The sequence below is a fragment of the Cyprinodon tularosa genome, unplaced genomic scaffold (assembly GCF_016077235.1).
Source record: "Cyprinodon tularosa strain WSP-4 unplaced genomic scaffold, ASM1607723v1 ctg11, whole genome shotgun sequence".
Classification (NCBI taxonomy): Eukaryota; Metazoa; Chordata; class Actinopteri; order Cyprinodontiformes; family Cyprinodontidae; genus Cyprinodon; species Cyprinodon tularosa.
The window spans coordinates 2,739,280-2,765,512 of record NW_024037893.1 but is presented as its reverse complement, the minus strand read 5'-3'; the positions used below and the strand labels follow the sequence as shown (position 1 = coordinate 2,765,512).

General features: G+C 40.9%; 1 protein-coding gene across 2 annotated transcripts; it reads left to right on the top strand.

Moving 5' to 3' along the window:
* The first annotated feature begins 564 nt into the window (after positions 1-564).
* LOC119790267 (zinc fingers and homeoboxes protein 3-like) lies at positions 565-24,768 on the top strand. 2 transcript variants are annotated; one of them, XM_038295754.1, is made up of 3 exons: positions 566-846; positions 19,868-22,703; positions 23,698-24,768. In XM_038295754.1, the coding sequence occupies exons 2-3, from the start codon at positions 20,050-20,052 to the stop codon at positions 23,729-23,731; spliced, it is 2,688 nt and encodes an 895-aa protein (XP_038151682.1). In that variant the 5' UTR covers positions 566-846; positions 19,868-20,049; the 3' UTR covers positions 23,732-24,768. The 2 variants fall into 2 exon arrangements, with proteins under 2 accessions (XP_038151693.1, XP_038151682.1); XM_038295765.1 differs by lacking the exon at positions 23,698-24,768 and having other exon boundaries at positions 565-846; positions 19,868-22,707.
* The last annotated feature ends 1,465 nt before the right edge of the window (positions 24,769-26,233 follow it).

Sequence of the window (26,233 nt, the reverse complement as noted above, 5' to 3'; positions counted from 1 at the left end):
AGCGCGCATCAGTACAGCAGCTCTAATTTGATTCGAGGGAAATTATCCTCCTGCGTTCAGACACGCACACACAGGCAAACGGGGTACGGTTATGGAACATCTGCTCAAATCTGCTCTCAAATAATTACGCGTGTGCGTAAAAACGTTCATCTGAGCCGGTGGGTACAGGCATGTGCTTTAAATGACATCTCCCAACCCGGCGATACAGCACAGCCCATGCAGTGGTTCAGGAACCTTCTTCTACCCAAATATCTATTGGAAACGCATGTGACTTAATTAATTGGATTTGTGGATGGGAGAAGCTCAGAGCGCGCGAATGAAGATCGGATTCCGAATTAAGACAATAAATCTGTCTACACTGCTGTTAAGATAAACCAAAATGTTCACTGGGAACCAGCGCACCCTCCTTTTTTTTATTTATTTTTTTATGCACAAGCACTCACTCAAACAGACACACTTATATCCCCATCTCACCCCCCGCCCCTTTCCAAAATTTTTAGATGAAAGGGCTTTTGGATTTTGGATGACGCTCCGCGTCACGTGTTCATAGGAAATACACTCGCTATAATTTTTGGAGCTCCCTCGTCCTGCGCCGCCGAGCATAGTTGAGTTTTTTTTTTTTTCGTACAGTGGGGCTGACGGCGTTTGGAGAAGGTAGTGCAATGTAACATACCTTACCGACGGGTTCACGCCAGTTCACCGGGTTTACTTGAGGAGAGCTGCCGCCCCCTTTTTTTTTTTTTTTGACTCGACTCCTTCTCATTCCTCTCAAAGCGAAACGAGCGGAGCCAAAAATAATTCATTTATGTATTAATGTCGGATTCCATCTTTCCCATCGCCGCCAAGGTAAGGACTCAACCACTCTCAGCCCACGGACGCACGCTCTCTAACGCGCGCGCAGACACGCACCTCGGTATATCCCCGCGTTTCCAAAGTTGTTTATTGAATTTATATGTCGCTGTTGAATATTAAATCTTGAGCCGGCTCCGCGGTGAAGCCAGTACATATCAAGTCGCCAATGTATAAAATGGCGACAGTCGGTGGAGGAAGGGGGAGTGGAGGATTTTGGGGAATATAAGGTGATATGTAGCGCTGCGCTCCGAGGCGCTGTGTTGCCCCGCAGCCCTGCGAGCGGACTGAAACGGGTTAACTCGGCAGTTTGTTATAGCTGGGCTCCATACCCCCCCACCCCCCTACCAGTCCTGCTGGATCTGCGCTCTCTCTCTATACTATGTGGCGTATCTGCTTATATTATTGCACAACGCGCCGTGTTTTCTCCACTGCGCTCCTAGTTGTGAAAGACTTTTGAACAGGGCGCTTTAGCAGGCGTTCCCCTCTCATACACGCTTCAGACCGTTTCCTTCTCACCCTTCCTTACTTTCTCCCTCACATCACAAGGTTAGTCCTTTATATCTGGATTCATTTGCTTTTCTAATTTCCTTCTCTTCCTCCTAACAACATGTGCTGCCATGCACGCACTCACAGGGCCGGTCCAACATTATATGAGGCCAATGGCGTAACGACACAACAATAAAGCAACATTATCTGGGTGGGCCCCATATGAAGTACAACACCTCATCCTGAATTACCCATAATTCCAAGTTGTAGTGTAAAAAATAATACTCAACTACATTGTTCTTTTAAGATCTTTATTGCAGTTTGAAACATATTATATGAGTGTATTTTTAACCAACTATATACAGTTATTAACATAGTAATTAAAAGTACCACTGTCTGCTTTGCTATTGGTGTCGTGTTTAAACGGCTCACCATCATGTTGAAATCTGACATGTGTTAGGGTATAAATAAGGTCCGGTCAGTCCACACTGTATCAGGTGGGTTTAAGAGGATTTTTTTGCACCATTGCATCTGCAAAGAGATGTCCTAGTTCACTATTGCGTAGGTGGGCCAACCAGGTGTTAATGACGGGGCCCCTAAGAGGTCGGGGGCCCCTTAGCAACTGCAGTGTCTGCTTACTGATAGTTAGGCCATTGTAGCAGTGACACTAAACCAGAGGGCAGGCCACTGAAGCAACTGAAGTTATTGTTGGGTAAATCATAATACATTTTCAAAAATATATCAATATAAGCTATTGATATTTTTTATAGGCTGCTGTTGGAACAAAATAAAAAATTTTAAGCATTAATTATATCCAAAATGTTGTAAAATGTTTTTTTTTTTTTTTTTATCTTGTATTTCATGGATTTGTGCTGCACAATACAATTAAATCGGATTTACGTTATTACTCTTTCCAACACAGTAATATACCATTTATCAGGTGCTATCATCCATTACACTGTTATGACAGTAAGTGTCCATCCAACGGGTTGAATATCTTATCAGCATGCAACATTTTTTCTAAAAGTCCATCCAAAAGGTACGCACACACCGTTATTGTTACACCAAATAGAGATTTGAGAGCATCTGCTTTTTGAAATGAAATATTGTATTTGAGACCTCCATAAGTTAGTTATGGACATCTGATGTGCTGGATTTAAAAATGCCCAGGCTTGATCCCTCTATAAGAGCCCACTTCTGGCATATTTCAGAGGTGGTGTTTGGATGAATAGTGCCCAACGTAACTCTCCTTTTCTCATTTATGAGGCTTCCTTCATCATTTATCATTAGACAATAATTCAGTTCAGGTTTCAGTCTTTACATTGCAGTTCTTTTCATCTTAGTTTGTCCTAATACTTAAGAAGAACAAAAAGACGCTCTGGGCGAGCCGCCACTGCAGTCGAAATTATTATTGAGTTAACGATGAGGGGCAGAGTTCATGTTTTGTTCTAAATACTGATATGATATTTCATGTTTAGATACTTCCTTTTGATCTGCTTACAAACAGCTGGTTGAGCACATAGCAGGAAACATCAGTTCAGCTTTTAAAGAATTACCCTTTTTGTTTTTATTTAAGCATGCAGACAATTGCATCTTTTTTTTAATAGGGAGGGCCTAAGAAATCACAGATTTCTGTCATACCTCGGGCTGTATGCAAGAGAGGCTGCAGATATTTTGGAAACTGAAGATTACCAGTGAGGCAGTCGATTCGTATCTGCACATAAATATTGACACAGCTTTGGGTGCCATGTGTCTCCCTCTGCCTTAGGGTGCTGACTAATGCGTCCGTTGTGAATTGTGTGGCTCCAATCTCCACAGCTCAATAGACAACCCCGAGTTATTCAAGCGGGAGGCCTGATGAGCGTGAATCAGCGACCATTTTTGGGAAGTGTCTTAATTATTTAATTGTGTAAGCCTTCCATGTATATAATGTAGGTCACAGAAATGACTCTGCAGTTATCTCTCTGTTGACGAGGTGCTACTGTTGAAGTAGGTGTTTTCGGACTCCAGCTGTGCCGGGCTGCAGCTCGCTCTTCGTCGCGCGCTTTCTATTCTCCGATAGCTAATTTGCAGGAGTGCACGATGTCCAGTAAAAGAAAGAGAAATGAGCTCTGACTGTTTCGCTCTGACAGACCATGTGTGCTCAGTTCAGCCCTGGTGAGCTCAGTGTGTGTAGGTTTGTTGTTTTGTTTTGTTGTTTTTTTTTTTATTTCACTCCGGTAGGGCGCTTACACTGGGGGAATGTCAATTCCCTTTTGTGGATCCCTGGGAACAGTCTACCATCTCCCTTCTCGGAACTGCTCTAATGAGGCCAGGCATATTGCTTTTCATCCTGCACTCCCTGCAATTAGGCACAGCTCATAGTTTTCGTCATGGCCCCGGCTGAGTGTTTGTATACAGACACAAAATGCATCGGGCAAAGAGTTCCCATTCCCCTACCAACGACATGCCACTGCTCATATTCCTGGAATAATGCTGCTCCGACTCCTAACAGCAACAGAAGGTATGTTTTTGTCTGCTTCCACGGCTCAGAATGAATCCCATGCCAGAGAATACAGAGGAGAGGGTCATATGGTCATGATTTGCAGATTTAGCTGACATGGAGTGTATAAAATTCCTTGAGTTCAGAGAAGAAAAGGAAAGAAAAAACCTACAGTCTAATGCCAACTGGATCTTCAAACTGTTTTTATTCAAACAGATTTTTGCAGAAAATCCTCCAAATGAAAATATAGGGTCTCATTTTTTTCCCCCTTTCCTGAAAGGACGGCAGTCTACAAAAGTTCGCTTTTATTTGGGTCTTTTATCCCTCTTCGTGTTGCCTTTGTCGACGGACCAATGCCGTATCGAAGCCGAGGCTGCTCCAAGAGCCTCACTAAACCAGCATGTTTGCATAGTTCCAACCAAAAGAAATGTTTGCGCTCTGAAAAAAAAAAAAAAAAGCCTTGAGGCTAATGGGGGGGTGGAGGTGGTTGTGGAAGAGCCCCTGCCTCTTTTCTCTGTCCCATCTAAGAAAGGTTTGGTGAGCAGGAGCTGGCATGTGCCCGGCTTTGGCATTTTATAAAGGGGCTACAATGTCAGCCATTTTAAGATGGACAGTACAATGGGCGCCGTGCCGCCATTTTTTTCATTGTTTTTTTTTGCCTTAAACCTTTTTAAAAGGGCCTGTGGTCTCAGCTATGCAGCGGAGGGAGTTATTCATTAGAAGCGTTGTAAAAGGATGCATGACTCACATTTTTCTTTAGTGTGTGTGACACTCATCTGGGCTGAAATTTGGAAAGTAGGAATGGCGAGGGGCTCGAATTAGCGCGACGGCTTCCCTCGGACGACCCTGCTGGGACAGCCAGGTGGAGGGCAGCAGGTACGCACCGTTTCATCTCACCCTGCAGGCCTCAGCGCTGGTTTACTGGGACAAAGACCCAGATAGGAGGTCATTGTAGCTTTTTCAGCTGTGATATTCCTCCCATCAGGCCCCTTCAACCAGACCAACGCAGCGGCAGAGGGATGCTATTGCAGACTTTGACCAAATTCAAACCTTAGACCCGGTGTGGACTTTTCAAACACGGTCGGTGGGGCGTTGGGATTAGGTTCATCCTGCTCCGGTCTCAGTCCAAGGAATTCACTCTGCATGTGTGTTTGCGTCTTGCTGTTATGGTGGGTGTGGGCCTTGTACTGTGTATGTGTGTGTGTGTGGTGTGGTGGGCAAGGGGAAGAGTGGAGTTGCCATGGCGATGTTAACACATGAGTGGCATCACCGACCGGTCTCCCAGTGGACGCGGCTGCAGTTATGGAGGTACAGGAGGGGTGAGTGTGTAAGGGTGTGTGTGATGAGGACTAGGAGAAGGATGAAGCTGGCTAACAACACCTGCGTCTCAGACATTCAGACACAACTATGGACACAAAGACGCCCACTTGAAGGGGAGAAGGGAAAGACAAGGCAGACCACACACTGACAGGGTGGACAGGAGTGGGGACCTGTAGGAGCTGCGGCAGCGACCCCATCGAACGGCATTCATGCTCCAAGCGTGACCCTGGCCGTCACCCTGTCAGTGAGAACCCCCTACTGGTGCTCAGTGGACACTGGAGGCAGCCGAACACACAGAGAAACAGAACAATCGCAGTCGGACAGTCAGCCGTCTGAAGCCTCCCAGCTCTGGATCACGTTCCTCTTTATAAATGAGGCCCCATTGTTCCCAGCCTCCTCTCTGTGGAAGACAGTCATTTTTCTGTGTCCCTGGCTTATATTTGGGTGTCCAGCTGATCCCCTCACATGACATTAATCTGTTTAATGGATGTTTGGCAGAGACCTTCTTGCTAAACAGATTTTTTTGATCATTCAGATGTGTCCGTCAGGAGCTTTCCACCTCCCCTTTTTTTTTTCATTTTGCTCCACCCCCCACCCCCCAAGGCAGGTTCCCATTTTTTTTAAGACACTCTAGACAGCCACAGATCACTGTCAGAGCAAACTATACACAAAAAAAAAACAAATGTTACGAGCTTGAGGATTTCTGCCTTTTTTTTGTGTGTGTGTGTTTTTGTTTTCGCCCCTCTGCGGCTGTCATGCCGAGAGGCTCTTTACCGGCTCCTCACTTCTAAGAGCGAAGATTTGGAGAGTCGTGCAGGTGCTAAATGGTGCGGAGGTGAGGAGGGAGTATGTGCCCACGCAGGGTGTCAGCGGGGAGGAATATTGAAAACAGCACAGCCTGTCATCATCCTCCTCATCATCAGTCATCCTCTCACTTCACACCCCCAAAAACAAACAAAAAAATGTCTGAGTTTTGTCTTCCTTTGTCCTTCTCTCTCCTCCAGCCTTCATGTGACAGGCGGCACAACAAAAACACAGATCTGCGTTGGTTTAACGTCAGCCGTAGGTGACCCAGCGATCTGGGAGTGCCGGAATCAGTGGACTGTTTTGAATTAAATTTTAATGTCTAGCAGCCACTTTGCAGCCCTGCTCCTCTTTTCTGCTGGTAGCAGCTTGCTGTTGGTTGGGAATATTTTTTTTTTTTACCGTTGTAATATTGTAATTACTGCAGCAGTTTATGAGGGTAGGAGAGGGAATACGCACTGCTTTCTGTTAATTGATTTGCTCAAATAGGAACAACACGCTCAAGTAAACATCGCCGAAGTATTCTTTAGACTTAGATTTTATTGTCATTTTGTAGACACAAGAGTATACAAAATGACATTTTCGTTAAGTACTGCTCTCTAGAGTTTTTTTCATTTTTTAAAGTGCAGCCTTGATAAAGGTAAGGAGCAGTTTACCTTTATCACACCGCTTCAATCAAAAACTTTCAGGTATTTTATGTTGTGTCGTTACAGCTTTCTACAAATAAACTTCTTAGCATTCATTGATATTCAACACATTGACTCTTGCAAGATAAAATCCAGTGCGGCTTCAGAAATCATCTTATCGGTAAATAGAATCAACTGCTGTGTGATTTAATCTCAGTAGAGACCACTGCTGAGCAAACAGCGTCATGGAGACCGAGGAATGGTCGGGGAGAAGTTCTTCGCTAAATTTTTATCTGAAATGTAAAAAAGTATGGCACAGCTTATGGCTACTCCATGGACGTGGTATTCAGAGAAGAGGGGAAAGAGGAAAACTGTATTCGAAAGAAGAAGATAGGAAGTCATGTGTGCTGTTTGCCCCAAGCCATGAAAGAAGGAGTTCTGGTCAGATGGCCTCTATGGAGAAAACTGTGTTGTGAGAAAAGCTGCCACTGCAAAAAAAGAAAATTGCCAACTGATTTAGAAATCAACCGATAAGATGGAGTATACAGACTCTAAAACATGATCCTAAACCGGGTCTTCAACAGGGCGCCGTGACCCCTAGGGGGTCCACGGAGGTACTTATTTTATTCCCTCCCTGCAATTTTTTCCACTAATTGAAATGTCTTTAAACGTCCATTAACATGAATTCAACACACTGTAGTAAACAGATAAATGGAGGCAGAAGATGTCTCTCAGTCATCAATGCACACATTCAGCGACACACAGGAGCTCTTTCAAGCTGGTCACCATTTAATTCACAACACCTGTCCCATCAACCAGGAATCAGAATCAGAGATAATTTAATAATCCCAGGGAAAATTTACTTTTGTTATATAACTCCATCTGTAATAAAGTGACTATAGGACCAGTTTGATATAACACAATTTCATACTATATTAGGGCTGGGCGATAATTCAATAACGATATATATCGATCGATAGACGTGTGGCGCAATAGAAAAAAAGAGGGTCGATAAAAGTTCGATAAAGAAATGCAGTTTTCCTTCCTTCTCATTGTAGCCTAGCATGTAGGTTTATGCTAGTCACTACTTCCTCCCAACCAATCGCGGACGCCGTCACAAAGCGCTGCCCTCTCAAACCACAACACAGAGCACATGAAGATGTCGCAGCAAGGAGAGGCGGAGGAAATTGTTCCAAAGAAAGGTTTTTGTAGTTCGGCAGTCTGGCAGTATTTCGGTCATGGCAAGTCGGACCAAAAACAAACCACAGTCATCTGGAAAATGTGTCGGGAACCAGTGAAAACGAAGTCTGATAACACAACCAACTTTTTTTTTTTTATCATCTCAGCCGCTCACACCCGCAGGAGTACGAGCTGTGTAGGCCCCGACGTGGCTCTCCTCCGAGGAATCTTCGGGAAAATATATATATATTTTCAGTTCTGGGCAGTTTCCCACGTAGTTCAAACAATTGAGATAAAAATGCTGAGGGGCCAGAAACTTCAAAGTAATAACTCAGGTTAAAGCAGGAAACGGGGGCGGCGGCGGTGGGGGGGCATTTATTTATTTGTTATATTTATTTTGGTCACTTTTCTGGTCACTTTAGTTTATTCTTTGTCAGTATTTAATAACATAACTCAGGTCTCTTAAGTTATTTTTCTTTAAAACAATTCTGTTATGGTTAAAAAAGTTGGTTAAATAAATATTTAATTCGAAGTCTGTGTTTGTGTTCTTTATTAAAATTAAATCATTTAGCAATATCATAAAAAGTTCAGGCAGAGCTGCACATAAAATATGGTTTCAAATCTTTTCAATAATTATCGATATCGATCAATATGCATTTTTTTTAATCGATAAGCTTTTTTTCTATATCGCCCAGCCCTATACTATATATATAATAAGGACGTCCCTGCTCCATCTCGCCATCAGTTTTGGGGCCCTTGGCCTGGAAAGACCCCTGCCCTAAACCTTCTCAGAGCCATAACAAATATATATTTCGCAATTTAATCTGCAGCTCTATGTAAATCATGTAAATCCCTTTATTGTGCCACAATGGGGGAATTCACTCTCTGCATTTGACCCATCTCCTTGGGGAGCAGTGGGCTGCCACTGTGCGGAACCCGGGGAGCAGTGTGGGGTTAAGGGTCTCCCTCAGGAACCCAGAGTGAAGGCTGTGGGGATTGAACCAGTTACTTGCAAACTTCTCAGAGCACAGGCACACTGCTCTAACCACTAGGCCAACACTCGCCACCTTAAATATGTTAGTAGTAACAAAGCCTGAAAACCCACTCAACGCGTCTGTCCTTCAGTGCATGTGGAGGACGGTTTGTTTCAAGTTCTGTTCAGCGGATTTGCATGCAGGTTCTACCACATTGGTGGAATAAAAAAACAAAGATGGCGTCCTTTTGCAATGAAATAAACTACAAGGGTGGATTAGGATGACGTTGAGGTTTCTAATGTTGAATGATTCTCTTTTAAAATCCAGACTTCAATTTGCAAGAGAAGCTTTATGCATTTTGTTTTGTTTGGGAGCCTTCTCCCTGAAGAGGCAGCTGGGGCTGTATTGATGAGAAGTCAAGCAGAAAGGATTGAGCCTTTGACACGTTGATGTTAGAACGTCCTTTTTTAGCTGCAGATGCATCCTTTACTACAAATATTAGAGTACACTAAAGACATGCTATGTTTTTGAATGATTAAATGTTCATTTTATGTTGTCATACATTTTTATGTTAATGCATTCTTGTTATTGATAAGATGGTTTCAGTAACTGCAGAATTTTCACTTTTAAATACGATTACCTGATTAAATGTCTGAATAATCAAAAGAATGTTTAATACTAATATGATCACTAGCTACAGTCTTTCACTGGTAGCTACCATAATCACATCATGGTATAACAAAACAAACAAAATGATGCTGGCAGCATTATGTTTTGGGGGATGAGGCTGCTCAAGTTTGATGGGAAGATGAATTTGCCTAAGTACAGGATAATCCTGGAAGAAACTGTGTTCCAGATTAGAAAGGACGTGTCTCTAAATACAAAACCATATTATTTAGATTAGCGCAGTCTTGTATTAGATGTACATCATCATTAATCAGTTCTCAGTTGCTCTCCATCCAGTCTTGGAGAGAAGATCAACAGAAATATAAGTGTGTAAAGTTGGTAGAAACATACAAAATAACTGCAGCAGTAACTACACTTAAAGGTGCTCCTATAAAGTATAACTTGGGGTGCCTGATTACAAGTTTATGCAAGTTTTGGGGTTTCGGGATTAGGGAAAGAACAGTGAAACATTTTCCTTCTATCCCCTTTAAAACGATGCACCACTTTAGCTTATTTTATCACACATTATGAATACTTTTTGAAACTGTGAAATAATGAAATATGAATCAAATATAATTACGTTAAGTACAATACATTTTATTTCTAGAAAGTTTTGTGTTAGAGCAAACCTGGAGGGGAGCTCGGCTATAAATCTTAAAGCTGCTATTAAATCAGGAGGAAGGTGTAAACCCCATCAGAATTTAAACCAAACTTAATCCCATTTGTTTTCAAAAGGCTTGTTTTGGGAAAAGCTGAATGGTTGAAACATGGTTTTAGCGCACACAGCCTCCACGCTCACTCTGAGCGTGGGTGTTCAGAAAAAGCCCGTCTGAGAGCCGAGCCATTTCTCGCTCACTTCAGATGCTGTGTGGCTCCTCAAATCTGCTGAGAGGAAAGGAGTTCCCTCCCTCTGTGCCTCAGAGCCCGGGCCAGCGTGGGGACGTCCGGCACACCAGGGACGGCCGTCGTCTGAGCAGTCGGCTACCTTACAGCTGAGCCCAAACACAAAGTCTGGCTTTTTGGGAGCATCTATTCATCGCCTCCCTGTCTGGACAACGCTTGTCTTGTGTCCGATGGCACGCCTCGCCCGCTACATAAAGCAGTCTGTTCTTTTCATAGGTGACCTGATTCTTTATGTAACCACGCTCAACTTTGGGTTTGTTTGGGGCCTTTTTTTCAGCCAGGAAGTGGAGTGTTGTCATGCCGTGAGACCAGCTTTTGTACTAGGCCAATCAACCATGCCCATATTAACTACTCTGTTACTTTCGCACCAAGATACTCAGGACACATTTAGTTACAAATGCATGATGTCGGTTGATATTCAGCGTGCTTTCTGCTATTGGCAGAAATGATAACCAGGTAATAATAACAGTATCGATATCTACTTTGTCCTTAAAAGTTACAAGATTTATCTGGATTGAACTTCATTAAATGGAAAACAGTTTGAATTTTATATAAGGAGGAGTTCAGAACATTAGAACCGTAGTTATTTTTCCAATACTATTTATTTTGATTTATTGGTGTACATTAAAGAAAGCAAGACTTCCCAATACTTGTTACTTTTTTGAAAGGTTCTTTCATTATAGAGAAAAAAGCAAAAAATAAAAAAGTTAGCAACCAAAGATTCATTCACAAACTGGTTTATACATAACAGAGTAAGCTCTAAAATCCCGATCTAACCGACCATATTGATCTAACAACCTATAATTAACTGGCAGAGTAAGTGATTACAATAACATACACATACATTTCCTTCATAGCTTGCAGTATACCACATGGCAGAGTGAGTATTTCCCATGTGGAGGTTTAGGGGTAATGTAGCTAATCATGAATTGATTACTTCCAGCACAAGAGCTTTTTAAATACTGACACTGGTTGACAATGGCTTAATTTCTAAGTATATGTAAATCTACCAAAATATAATTGATTGGAGCAGGTTATTGCCATTGTCTGCTGTTGATGTTTAGAAGCCACACTCAATGCAGGGTTAATTCAGCATTCAGTTCCTCCATTTGTTCCTATTCTCTGATTTGGGGGATGTAGTGAAAACTGTGCAATGCCGACCTGTCTGCATTGTTGGAACATCCCTTCAAGCACTGTAAGTTTTTTTTTTTTGGAGTAAAAATTAAAGTGTTCCGTTACTCCATTTTTTAGAAGAACTGTTTTCTATATTTATCATATCATGACCAAGTGACTGGAGGTGCGATTTTATGCACTCACACAAGGAGTTAACAATGAGGTAATGGAGTTGAATTTCCTTGGTGGAGTTGTGAAAAGAAAGAGAAAAGATCTCAGATAAAGTGTGAAAAAGAGGGATAAGAGATGAATAGCTAAAGTCTTGAAAGCGGACATGTTGATTGATGCATGAGTAAGTACTGCCACCAGATGGCGACGGCGTACGACAGTGTTTACATCTGCTAATCGCGACAAGTCCAAAAATTATTTTCAAACTCAAAAAGGACAAAGATAAACACTATCAGCATGAACGCTTGGTGCATATTTTTTTATTACATTTATTTTAACATTAAAATATTTTTGCTTTTTTTAATTTAATGGACATAGCACGTGCCTAGGCCCCTTTAAGACCACCATACAGTGGTTTGAACCGACTAAGCTGTAAGCTGAAATATAGTAATATGAATAACAAGTAATCTTTGTGTTAAAATTAATTATTTTTTATTATAAACTTTTTTCTGCATTAGAATAGAATAGAAAATCCCTTTATTGTCCTATAATGGGGAAGTTCTGGTGTTTACAGCAGCCAAAAGACTTTAGATAAAATGGTCACACAAATGTGGATCTTAGAAAAGTGTATAAGAATAATATAATAGTGAAGAGTTAAAAAATAAACAAATAAAATAATACTGTACTGTAAAGTGTTTAAACTATATAAACTGCACCTGGAGAATAAATAACCAATATACAGCTATGGACATTTTTACAGTAATGGATATTTGAAAGTAGCAGCAACATCAGAGATGTGCAAAAATGTGTTAGTTTATTAATAGAATTAATAAAATTGAGGTATGAAATGCAAAGAAAATCAATATATAAAGAGTTTAGTGTTTGTATAAAGCAGTGCATCAGATTGAGCCTGTTCATGTTTTGCTCATCCAACTCTGAAAGAGGAGTTCCCTTTAGCAGGTTGGGAAACCTGACCGGGGAACCCCAGCAACTAGTCACATCCCTCTATGGCAGGAAGCTACAGCGGATAGCCACTTCCACTATAAAAGGATGACGTCCATCTCCTTCACAGGGAATCTCAGCTTCTAACCTCCTGATTAGGATTCTTCGTTCCTAAATGTGAGTTAAAGATCAATTTAAAACACCTTTAATCTGAAGAAGATGAAATGATATTGCAACTTTTAGTCAATTTAACTAATTGTTTTAAGACTAGATTATAATTGATTTATGGTTGTTATTTATTAGTTTGAAAATAAAAGAAAACTGTTTCTCACATATTATTCCTATTTTTAAGTCTACTTAAAAATATTTGATGTATCTGAGCAGTTCTGGTAATAGATGTATGAATGTTTGGAACCACAGCAGTACTAATCTATCAACAGATATCAATAAAGTAACTTTGAACCTTGAAGCAGTCAATCAGATAAACCCTTTCTATTTTCATTTTATAACCCAATCAGTGGTCAAAATAACTCCTTAGTTATTGGTGATATGAATTATTGGAGCCATATAAACTGATTTGTTGCATAGTGCTCAATTAATAAAATGGAATATAAGTCATCAGTCATCAATGCTGTCATGATAAAATGTTTATGAAAAATAAAAAAAGCATTCAACTGTACCTGCAACTCTGTAAAAACAGAGAGAAGGCTAATGGCAGCTGCTGTCGAGAAGCCATGATAGAACGTCTAGTGGCGCTAGTGCCATCAACCCTGCAGCCAGCAGTCCCATCTAGGCTGTTGTGGTATAAAGTTCTCACAGGACTGTGGCTTTAATGCATTTACACATAAGTTTAAAATAAAAATATGCAACGAGATTCGATTGGTCTGATTTCCAACTAAAGTTAATTTTCTGTACCATTGGTCTTCCAGACGGTGGTGTTCGTTACTTATAAGCTAAAGCAACGCCATTACCTTTCTTCTTTACTTTGAACTTCATTAGTTTTTTAAAATAAGGGTGCTCCAAACAGCCAGAGAAAATCTCCAGTTCCATAATGTTGGATCAGATCAATGGAAGATGTTATTGGTGTGTAACAGCAACTTTTTAAAACATTGGTACATGTAGTTGCCCTGGCGGATCTGATGTTCTTTCATTCGTTCATTCATTGCAGTCTTTAATAACAAAACAGCCTCTTTTTCAGTCTTGAAGGATGATACCTGTTAAAATAAACACTTTCTCTGTTTTTATTAATATTTTATTGAAAACTGGCATGTCAAAGGTTTTTTATGTTCTCAATAACTATTTGAAAAATCGTCTTACAATCGCTGAACTGTTTTCGCGTGTTTCTTTTAGAGATGCACTGATCCAATCTTAGTATCTGTTTGGGTCCTGATATTGATGAATATTCTAGATCCAGAATCTGTGTAAATGGGTGCAATCCTTTGGGGCAGATCTATTCAATCTAATAAAGTTAGATTGAAAATCTTTTGAAAAGCAGAAAGTTTTACCCCTTTATGGACAACTGCGTTTAATTAATAAAAACAGACAATCTGAACTCTCATAGTTTTTTTTTCCAGATGCAAATTGTCCAGTTGACATGACTTTATTTTCTGACCTTGTACTAATCTAACTATTCATTTTTGAGATGTACATGAGTACATTATGTCATATAGTTGCTTTTAGTGAGGAGTTCATGACAGTATATTAAAATAAACAACAGTATTGATGGTAATATTTAAGCAGAGTTCTGATATCAGAAAAGTATCAAGTATGGATCATAATCATCATAGACTATCCGATTCAGGACTCTGGCAGAACTAGAGTATTACCTCAAGTGAGGGAAAAAAAAAAAAAAAAAAAACAGGAAAATAGATAGAAAAATACTTTTAAACTAAAACTGAAAAAAGTACTAACAGGGTTTGGTGACCTGGACAAAAATCAACTATAACATGACTTGATGACCACCACTGAGGCTGCATTGGTATTGCTATACCGTGTCTAAGGCAGAGGTTTATTGCTTGGAAGCTGTCCTGTAAATCCCTCGCTTAGCAAAACAAACTCATCGACCTCCGTGTCCTCAGCCGGGGGTTAATTGTGTGCCACATCAGGGGATATCATGACCTCTCAGATGGTAAAACATACAGCACAAGCCCTACGTCAGGATGCAAAGAACTGGGATTACGGCATGAGATGCTGATGACCTAGTTTTTGTTGTTTTCTTTTGTCACACATTTTCTTTCTGTGGGAAATGATAAAACAAAAAGAGGTAGTTAGAAGGAGGAGGCCGCAGACTGTGGGAACATGGTGTACCTGTGTGCAGTCATTTGAGGGTTTAACATTGGAACAGGTTCATCTTTTATTTAACATGTAACCAGTTACAGAGACCATGCAAGTTAATGTCTGTGGAAAAGCTCCCCATTTAAACAAACAGCATGCTAAAACAATAAATTAGATAAATATAACAAACAGCTGAAAGTTTGTGGATCAATCAGGGTGCAGAACAAGATGTTGAGTTTCAACACAGAGCTGGCTCAGGATGGTGCGGTTGGTGAGCAGGAGGAAGAACGTGCATTATAAAAGCAAAGTATGAGAGAGGGGTAAAGAGGAGAATGGGATGAGGCTGGTTTCCAGCAGCGCTGTGCACTTCAGTGCATCTCCAGACTGAAATGAGGACGAGAGTGATATACAGTCAGTGGCTGCATGAGAGTGCAAGTGTGTGTCAGGAGTTCAAGCAGAGGGCACGGGCTGCACTGCCCTGCCCCCATCCACTTTGATACTCATTTCTCATTTGATCACCTTTTTTTTTTTTTTACAAAAAAAAAAACAAAAAAAAACATAACATGACGCCTATGGAAATCTGTTTTACATGCTGACGCCTATGGAACTGGTTTGTCAATTGATTTCTAACTCAAAGTAATGTCCTTTAGATGTATTCTGTGGTTGTATGTGTGGCTTTTTTACTGGTTAAGCCATGTGCTAGGAAGATTCTAGAGGAGAGATCTAAAGTTAGCACACAGCTTCAGTCGCTTCAGCTAGTAACCACTGATGAGGCCCGAAGTCTAGGTGTAGTGCTGGATTCAGACTTGAACCTCCAAAAGCATTTAAAGACAATTACAAGGTCGGCTTTCTATCACCTGAAGAACATTTCCAGGATTAAAGGACTAATGTCTCAGCATGATCTGGAAAAACTAATCCATGCGTTTATTTTTAGTCGAATTGATTACTGCAACGGTGTTTTCACAGGTCTGCCTAAAAAGTGGATCAGACAGCTGCAGCTGATCCAGAACGCTGCTGCCCGTGTCCTCACTAAGACTAAGAAAGTAGAGCACATCACCCCAGTTCTAAAGTCCTTACACTGGCTCCCTGTATCTCAGAGAATAGACTTTAAAATACTTCTGTTAGTCTATAAATCTCTGAATGGCTTAGCGCCTAAATACATCACAGACTTGCTATCAGTGTATCAACCCTCCAGACCACTCAGGTCTTCTGGCTCCAGCCTGCTCTGCATACCTAGAACCAGAACTAAACATGGAGAAGCAGCATTTAGTTCCTATGCTCCACTTATCTGGAACAAACTTCCAGAAAACTGTAAAAGTGCGGAAAGCCTGAGTTCCTTTAAATCAAGACTAAAAACACATTTGTTTAGGATTGCCTTCGACTGTTCCAGTTAAACAATTCAACAAAAACATGTTTTCTTTAATCCAACTGTTTTTAATATTCTATTTTGTTTCTGCATTTTTTATTTTATTTTATTTGTTTTTTATTTTTTCCTACTTGCTTTGATTCAATGTTTTATCTTCCTGTATTTTAATCATGTAAAGCACTTTGCATTGTCTTTGTACTGAATTGTGCTATACAAATAAATTTGCCTTGCCTTGCCTTGCCTTATCCTCAGAATAACGGTGCTTGTTCAGGCAAGACAACCATAACTTTATATTAACTCTCCATTATGTCCAATGAATTCCAAATGTATAATTACAAGCATGGTGGTAATAATTATAATAGATTTTTCCTTTATATTTTTTACAGAATTTACATTACTAATTTACTTATACATTTACAGAGTAAATGTATAAGTAAACAGCACCATACATCATGATTTCAGAAAAAAAAGGACAAAGGGTTAATATATACATTATATACTTGATGGCCACTTTATCATGTAAGAATTGCCAGTAGCAGGTTGGGCCCCCTCTTGGCCTTCGGATGTACATCCATGATGTGTTGATTTGATTTTCGATTCACACAATTCTGCTGGAGGTAACCCTCAAAGGGGTTATCACACTGTGGTCAGAATGTTACAGAAGTACTCAGGTGGCTTCTTGGGTTTATTTTTACTAAAGGGGCCCAAAGTGTGTCAGGAAATAATCCTCCACGCCATTAGACCATCACCACAAATGTGAACAGTGTGACTGCACAGGAACCATGCTTTGATGTTTACACTAACTTCTGATGCTTTCTAAAATGGCACCTTCACACACGATAAGAAAGATCGGTTTATCTCTTTGTTTGGCAGGCGTAAAACCCGTGTGAATACTTAGCATATTTGCGGCTTCAGAAACAATGTGAAACAGTTGGTGAGGTTAGAGTCTTTTTTTGACACCTGATGTTCTGAGGAGTGACTCGGTTGCACTCTACGGGCGTGAAAATCTGAAGGCTTCTCTATGAAAAGGTATTCACAAGAGTAACCTGTGCTTGTTAAAGGGTAGCAAGTCACACTTACAGGACGCTTATAAATTCAGTCCAAAGTGAAATTGGGAGAATTTATGCACAACATCTTTAAAGATCAACATGAAGCTTTGCTAAAAATAATTCAGAGGTTATGTTCTATCACAAAACCACAACAGCCAATCCTACTGCAGCTGGAGGGTGGAGAAAAAAAAAAGAAAAAAACATCAACAACTGTCATTTCTGGCTCTGGTCAATTGTTACAGTCTGCTTTTTGAATTCACAAAAAGGGACATCTACTCAGAAGTCCATAAATCCAAGTAAAGCGAAGAGCAAACTGACAGGCGGCACAGATTAAGGGAGTGTGTGCATGTGTGTGTATGTCACAATGAAAATCCTCACTTCTCTTTTGTTTGAACTGAAAGCCTTTGTCTGATATGATTTTCTTCATATAATTAGAAAAAAAAATGTTTTTCAGTACGTAAGTAATTAGACTCATCTAATTATAGTATATGACTATCTGGTGCACAAACTACAGTATCAGTAAGGAGAAAAAATCTTCAGTGAGATTCACATGACCTTTCCTCCTCATTAAATCTGACCTTCATTTCTGATTAAATGTAAAAATGTTGTTCTAAGCATTTAAATTGTATCTCTCAAAAGTGAGTTGATATCATACATTTTTCGTAAATATTTTGTAATATCTTTCATGGGAAAACACTGAAGGTGGGACACTTTGATAAAATATAAAGTAGACATTGCCAAATTGCTCTCAACTCAAAAAAATCCAACACACCCATTAATGTATAAACCACCAGTAACAAAGGAGAGTATACTCCTCCGTGAAAATGTCTAAACCGTGTCCATGGTGTCAAAATCCTGGTTACGAATTATGCAGCTGCTAGATTGTTAGAGACCTCAGCAAGGCGGCGGCCGTCCTGGAGATGTTTGGGGTTATTAACACATTGAATTACTGCGCTATGGCCCAATTTCAGAAAGAAAGGGGCTCATGTTCTGCGTCAGTATGTTATGGTACATATTGATGTACATGGTTCCCTCAATAATAAACTGTTACTACCTACAGCTGGCAGCACTTATAGAGCCTCAAACCATAAAACTCGTGTCTTTGTATTCCTCACCTGGTTTCTGCCACTGAGACTTAACACCATCCAAACCAATTAGGTTTATCTTGGTGTCAGTAGAGGTCAGGTATGGTTCCAGTTAACATCTTTGTCTGAAGGGTTTAGGACACTACAAAAAAATACATTTGAAAGTAAGGTTTAGGGAAAAAGCTAAAGTTGAACTCCTGGCCAGTAAGTGGTGCAGGGTGCACCTCCTCTCGCCTGCTCTCATTCAAACCTTTAATTGTACTGTTTCCTAGCCGGTTAATAGATCCACCAATGTTTTCTAATGCTAACCTTATTAGCAAACATTTAACCTACCTCTTTGAAAGCTAGTGGGCAAGTTCTGTGTGGTTTCTGAGCTCAAGTAAGTACCCAGAAGAAGCCATTCTTCAGCACTATCTACTAGGATCTAGCAATGCCAATCAATAATTTTAACCTGTTGGTAGTGAATTCTTTGATGTTGGCATTATAAACAGGGGTAAATATTTATATATATTTTGAACCCATCAAGAATGAAAAAATAATGAGTTTCCTTTTTGAGTGAACATCCTCACAACATAATTTTGCCAATACTGGGAGCGTTTTCACAAATGTGCCCAAACCCTTGTATTTTTTCTTAATCTGACTACAGCAGGGTTTCCGGGGGTCATTAAAAAAATCACTGAAAGTCATTAAATTATTATTTTTAAAAGTAAGGCCTTAATTGTCATTACAATTCATTAAATGTGTTTATCGTGGCATTTAAAATGCTTTATTAAAAAAAATGTTTATAAAAACAATTTCGTCAGACATATATCACAATATATTTGCGTGGAACTGCTTCCGGTTGATCGCAAAGCTTTATGTTCAGAAAAGAAGCTTGAGTCGGAAAAAAAGCTAGAGAATGAGGGGAAAAAAGCAAATTTCAACAAAAGTGCTTGGAAAACGAGGAATGCAGCCTGTTGATGGGTACCTGTTGGTGGCATTAAAATTATTTCTAAGAGCATTAAAAAGCATTAAATTTGAGTTATTTATTCCTGTATAAACTCTGTACAGGACATAACTCTAAATATTAAGGTCTGTGCCATCCATGACATTTGGAAGCTGTCACCTATTTTTGTGGAAGGTTCAGCTAGTATTGTGATTGTGTGTTTTGTTTTTGTTCTGGTGTTAATTCAATCACTTTACACCAAAAATGATTTTCTCCTTCGTGAAAGGAACAACTGCAAATAATTTTTTAATGTTTGAATGAAAGAGCATGAAACGTAAAAGTCCAATTTTTTTCCCAGGCCTTCGTTAGAGTTGTGGAGATTGACAGCCATTTTTCTGATATATTGCCTTATTTATTTTTATATTTTTTCTGTGGTTTTATACAAGGAAGCACTGTTTCCGTGTTGCCTTGTAATACATCTATAGGTGTGCATTTAGTTAGTTAAAATACAGAAGCTGTGATTTGTCAATACATCATCATTTGGGCATTCCTAAATTGTATTAAGGTATAGTCATCTTAGGTATGTGAAATGTAAAATTTGAAACAAAAAAAAAATCCCTGATAACCTGCTTGTTTCTTTTGTCCTTGTTTAGGTTCCACCAGAGCTGTTTAACTTGTCCATGTGACAGGAATCCAGAATGCATGAAGAAACACTGTGATATCTCTGTGGCTGGTCCATGACACCAAACCCCATTAAAACCTTTCCACTATCCACATACCCCTTGTTCTCATCACACCGGACTAACAATCATTTACATTTACACCAAGTTCCAGTATGGCCAGCAAGAGGAAATCCACTGTGCCCTGCATGATACCATCCAAATCCAAACATGCACGTGAGGAAATCGTTCTGGGCTCGCTACCAGAACTTCTGCCAACAATCCCAGAAGACAGCATACTTAGCATCTCTGGGGATGAGTCTGGCCACTTCTCTCAAAGCTCCTCCAAATCTGAAAGCAACAGTGAAACACAAAAAGGAGGTACTTACAGCTGTGTCACTTGCCGATTCGAGTCCAGAGATCTTAACTACTTTTTGGATCACATGCATAACTGCCACTTAGACTTCAGAGCCCAGCCCACCTTCTACTGCCTGAACTGTGGGGTGTCAGTTGTCCGTTTCGAGGCTCTTGCTCTGCACAATGCTAAGATCCATCCCAAGATTATGGAGGGCCTGGTTACCGCCTCCCTAAGTGTCAACAAAAGAGATGGAGTGACGACTGTGGAGCAAAGCCTGTTTACAGACAGTGGAGAAGACTACAAAGAATGCGGGATCTCCCTCACCAAAACACCGATCGCAAAGATGATGAAAGCCAAGGGGGAGCACAAAAAGATTGTTGTATCCCACACTGTGGAGGTACGGAAGATAGACACTGGAAAGGAGCTAGACTCCAACATGCTGACTAATGTGCCTGAACTCCAAAACGGGGCTCTCAGTACCTCTGGGGCCCCAGCTATGCCGAGGACTACTGTCACTCATGTGATAACGACAGTGTCCAACCAAGTCTTTCACCAGCACAATCCCCCCCTTTACTCCCCCACTTCCTCTGACGTTAATAAAGATCTTCCAAAGGTGATGATCCCTCTCAGCAGTATCCCCACCTACAATGCCGCCATGGACACCAGCAGTTTTCTCAAGACATCGTTTGGCAAGTTTCCCTACCCAACCAAAGCTGAGCTCTGCTACCTGACGGTGGTTTCAGAGTTCCCTGAAGAGCAAATCAAACTCTGGTTTACTGCCCAAAGGCTCAAACAGGGCATCAGCTGGTCTCCAGAAGAGATCGAGGAGGCCAGGAGAAAGATGTTTAACACTGTTTTTCAAGGAGGAGCACCACAGAAGCAGCCTGTGACAGCTCAACAAGTCAATCACATTGTAACCCACCACACTGTCACTGGCCTTCCGGGCTTAAAAGGACCAAATTTTCAAATGGCCAAAGTTCCATACGGAGGTATGAAACAAAGGTCAGTCGGAGTCATAGCCACACAGGCCAGCTTGTCAACCAAGCCTAATGTCACAAGGGTCTCGTATTCTTCTCCAGCTGCCCCACCAAAGTTTCCACCTGCTGTCCGAACAACACAGGAGCCTACCAGAAGTACTGAAATCTCCGCTGAGCCAGAGAAGAGCAATGGTCGTGATGCAGCTGGAGGCAGCGGTTGTGTCAGTAGCACCAGCAGCAGTCGAAGCAGCAGTAGCAGCAGCATCAGCAGCTATTCCAGCATTACCAATGGTGTTGAGAGCAGAAAACCGGTCAACAGCAACAGCAGCCAGATCAACACCGCCAATAGCATTGCCGTGCGCTCCGGGTTCATTAGCAATAACAGTGAGCACTGCATTGCTGACACCAATGGCAAGCCAAGCGTCAACAGCTTAACAACAGGAGCGGAAGCTCCGGACGCCTCTACGAGTCAAGCAACAATAGACAACACCAGCAAATCAAACTCCAGCTGTAACAATCATCATAGCAGCATCGTCTGTGAGGCTGATGGGGCTCATGCCAACAGGGCTGATGATGAAAACAACAGCTATACACATAAGATAGACAACAGCAGTATTAGCAGTGATAACCCCAGTTCCACTAGTGATGACAGCGTCCCTAACAAGAATCATGCCAGCAAATCTCCAACTGAAAGCACCAGCACTACTGTCATTACAAAAAGCAACTCATCCATTATAGATGAGGGGGAAAGTAACAAAGACTTTCCCATAAAAGGGATATCAATCTTACAGAAGCTCATTAAGCAGGAGGACCTTATTATCGGAGAGAGGGCAAGAAAAGAGCTTAGAATTGACCCCATTAAGATCAATTTTAAAAGGTTGAAGATGAACGAGCCACAGACTACGTCAGACGTTATTCAAGAACCCAAGAGTGATATTGAGGTGTCTACCTGTCATACATTTTTCTCACCACCCTGGAGCAACAAGACCCCACAACAGCTGCAAATCCTCCGCCAGGCTTTTTCCAACACCCGCTGGCCAAGCAGCCTTCAGTACGAAGAGCTAAGCATTCAGACAGGACTTCCTAAGCCAGAAGTTGTGCGCTGGTTCAGTGACAGTCGCTACAGCCACAAGAATGGGCAGCTGAAATGGTTGGACACCTATCAACGCCCTTTAGGAGAGTCAGAAGACACAAGGGGCCGCCAAGACCCTGAGGGGGAGTCACAGGAAGAGCCTTCTCAGGCAAAGAAGAAACTGGTTGAGAAAGAAACAACCGAACAGCTGGAAGGAGAAGCAGGGCAGCGGCTTGGGTGGCAGGATTCATGCAAGCCGCTGCTGAATCTCACAGGGTCCGTGGCTGATGGCGGTAAGCATAACAGACCTGAGGAGGCAGGAGAGATGCAGGATCCCTGGTTAGAGAGAAGAGGAGGGGAGCACCAGCAGCCAGTGGCGAGACATTCACTGATCGAACAAGAGGCAGACACCAATCAGGCCAGGTAAATCCTCAACTCTAGTATATTGGTGCAAAATAAAACATACTTCTCATGTTGGCCCTTTGGCCACTATGGTTGGTTTTTACCCAAATTGTTTAGGTATTGAGCGGTTCCATCTACAGCGTAATGTTTTATACCAACTATACATCAATACTCTGCTTATGAAAAGGAATCAAAACCTAAATGAATTTGAATAGCTTGTAATAATAGGTTTTAAATTTTCAAATGGGATCAGAGCCATGATATTTTGTCCGCCCAGTTAGAAGCACTAAAAAATAAAAACACCAACTAATCAATATAAACATCACCACCAAACCAATATGGTTTGGGCTAAAAGCACCAATCAGAAGTAAAATTATATTTTTCTAAACCATGAACCAAAATTCTTGTTCTTGTAACTATCAATACTTTATAACAAAATATTGCCACCTTATAAATATCTTTCCAGAACCACTTTTGGAGAGATAATATATAATTCAAACAAACTGAAAGTGAGATACCATGTTGAAGACATCATTGTAATACATGAAAATACTGGAATACAATATCGGACACAATGGTTTAACAATGTGTACGAAATAAAAATAAACTCCTCATTCACTGTGACACTTTTACAAGCTCAGTGCTGTTTATCAGCCAAGAAAGCAAAACTGATGTAAGTCAGGTGTGATAAAAGCATGACAGCTTGTTGTTTGTAGTAGGAGCTGTGTGATGTACAGTAAAAAAAGAAGTCTGTACAGGTACTCATGCTGAGACGCTTTCTCCAGCAATCAAAGGTCTGTGTTTTACAAGCTATTTTTAGAGAAGTAGGGCTCCTAGCACTGAATTATAGATTGAGCGTGCATGCTAATATATGGGAATAAATCAACACAAATGTCTTTGAGACGAAGCTCGGAAAGCCACTTACCTATGCACTAACACGTGTCTAGGTAATAATGCCACCATCCGTCCTACTGGGATTCTGCTCATGTTTTGTTCATGTTTATGTTTCTGACAGGGACCGCCTGAGGATGGAGCTGCTGGAGGTGTGATGAAGCGGCGGAGAAGTGACGTTTTAACGCTGGCCCGCTCCACTGGCTGTGATTTTTTTTTTTCTTCTCTTTTTTATTATTTCTAAAGAAAAAAAAAGTGTGTTCATAATGACAGCAGATGTGATTGTAGCTGGACTCAGACTGAAACTGTGAATACCCCCCCACCCCCTCGTCTGCCTCTTCCTCTTCTTCTTCTTCTTCTTCTTCCATCTGCCATCACTTCCTGCCCCCGAAGAAAGAAAAGGAACTTCTCACCTTTTGAGTCCTGTGATGTTTAAGCCTTTTATGCTTCTCTGTGGTTGTGTGGGGAGGGTGCACATCGAGGTCAGTACTAGGGATCAAAGGACAGAAAGAAAAGACGCACACTGACTGGAAAACTGACTTGAATGAGCAAAGCTAGGTTAGGATAGGGCCGAGTTGTATTGTGTCTGGGCCGTAGGGATATATATATATATATATATATATATATATATATATATATATATATATATATATATATATATATATATATATATATATATATGGTCAAAACTGCACTAAAAAAAGATGGTTTGTGTTGACTGGACAAACAAAAGATGTGTTAAGGAAATGTTATTGTTGGCTTTTGTGATATTTTATACTTTTTCTTTTTTTTTAGCAACCAGTACTTCAGCACTGCCTTGAATTTTACTTCCGTAGTTGGGTTTTCAATTCTATCTACTCTACTATAGTCACTGTAAGTCCAGATGCAATCAAATGTTTTATTCAGATCTGTATAAATGTTGGTGATCACTTTGCAGTTCAGCTATACGCGAGAGGCTATCTACGATGCACTAATAAAGACAGCTATGCTTAAAAATAAACAGAAATCACTCTGCTTCACTGTTAAATGTATTGACGGCTGTCAAGATCAATACACTACACTACACTGCCCTGCAAACTGAACAGAGAGAAGCCTGTCACGCTACCGTTTGCCTTACTCAGCTCTGTGTGTTTATATGACTCGTTTGTTCATCACCTTGCTTTCGAGCTACTGTGCTGTCCAGAAATAAAAAAAAAAGCATCAAAAAAATAAATAAAAATAACTTGCCAGTGCATTGATGGTCACTGTTGGTCTTTTATCTGTGAAAAAAATATTGTGCTGCTTTCTGTACACTTGGAGATGTTCAATTTTAAGCTGTAATTGTATTGATTATTGCTAACTGGCAGAAATAAGAAATGTTTTAAAGGAAAATCTTCATTTGATCCCTAAACACTTACAGAATGTTGGCTAGAGATCCAAAAGGAGGAGATAGTGGCTCTCCTCTGAATTTTTCCTTGTTTATATTGAAGCATAAATTCACTACATTAATCTCAAGCTGCATCCTGAAGCTGCTAATAGCAAAGAACGGTGCTATACCATCCAAATTGGGAGTTTTTTCTTATTTAAGTGTCTCCTACCAGCAGTGTATGCACTTGTGTCTGATGTTACAAATTGCTTTTGGTTTGAGATAAAAAGAAATCTGGACTTGCGGTGTTAATGATCACTTCAACTTTTATGAAAATAGTCTTGATCATAAAGCACTGTTGTATCGTCCTTTCTACACTTCTCAGTCTTTACAAAATAAACCGATTACTCAACAAGCAGCAAAAGTCTTTGTTTATTCATGAAGAAACTCCATCACCTTCTGAAACGATTGAGTGCTTGACAGGCCATGTGGAGGAATGCAGAGCCATCTGCTGGCGAGAAGAGGTTAATACATTTTGTCCTAAAAATAAAGTTTGTGAAATTTTAAACAGGATTTATTCTTTTGGAATTTTATGCCATAGATCTGAAGTAGTACATTAGTGCCACATTGAAAGAAAATGATGTTGTCAGTTCTAATTAATAAATCTTAACTTCCAAATTAAATGCACAGTGAGCACCTCTTTCAGAAATTACATTATAATCAGCAGCAACATATGACAACAAGATCAATGTTGATGAGTACGCCATGACTGTTTCAGCCTACATCAACCACTGCATCGAGGACGTCAGCACAACAAAGACCATCACCACCCGAGCCAACCAACGGCCCTGGATGACTGAGGAGGTCCGCCACGCGCTAAAAGCACGGAACTCAGCCTTCAAGTCTGGTGACAAGGAGGCACTGAGGACAGCTAGAGCCACCCTGAACCGTGCCATCAGGTTAGCAAAGCGGAACCATAACCAGAAAATCCAGCATCTGTTCCACGACGCCAACAACACCAGGAGCATGTGGCAAGGCATACGGGCGATCACAGACTACAACACGCCCCCTGCCCCGGTGGATGAAGTTGATGCTGACTTCCTAAACGGACTAAATAACTTCTTTGGGAGGTTTGAGGCACTAAATCGCACTCCAGCAGTGAAGGCTGTCCCACATCAGGAAGAGGAGGTTCTCTGCCTTGACACAGCCGACGTGTGGAAGACTCTGAGGAGGGTCAACCCGCGGAAGGCCCCAGGTCCCGACAACATACCTGGGCGGGTGCTCAAGGAGTGTGCAGGTCAGCTAGCTGGTGTCC

Coding starts and splice junctions, on each gene's coding strand:
- LOC119790267 (XM_038295754.1), top strand. CDS start 20,050: ATGGCCAGCAAGAGGAAATCCACTGTGCCCTGCATGATACCATCCAAA. Junction 22,704..23,697: donor GCAGACACCAATCAGGCCAG/GTAAATCCTCAA, acceptor TGTTTCTGACAG/GGACCGCCTGAGGATGGAGC.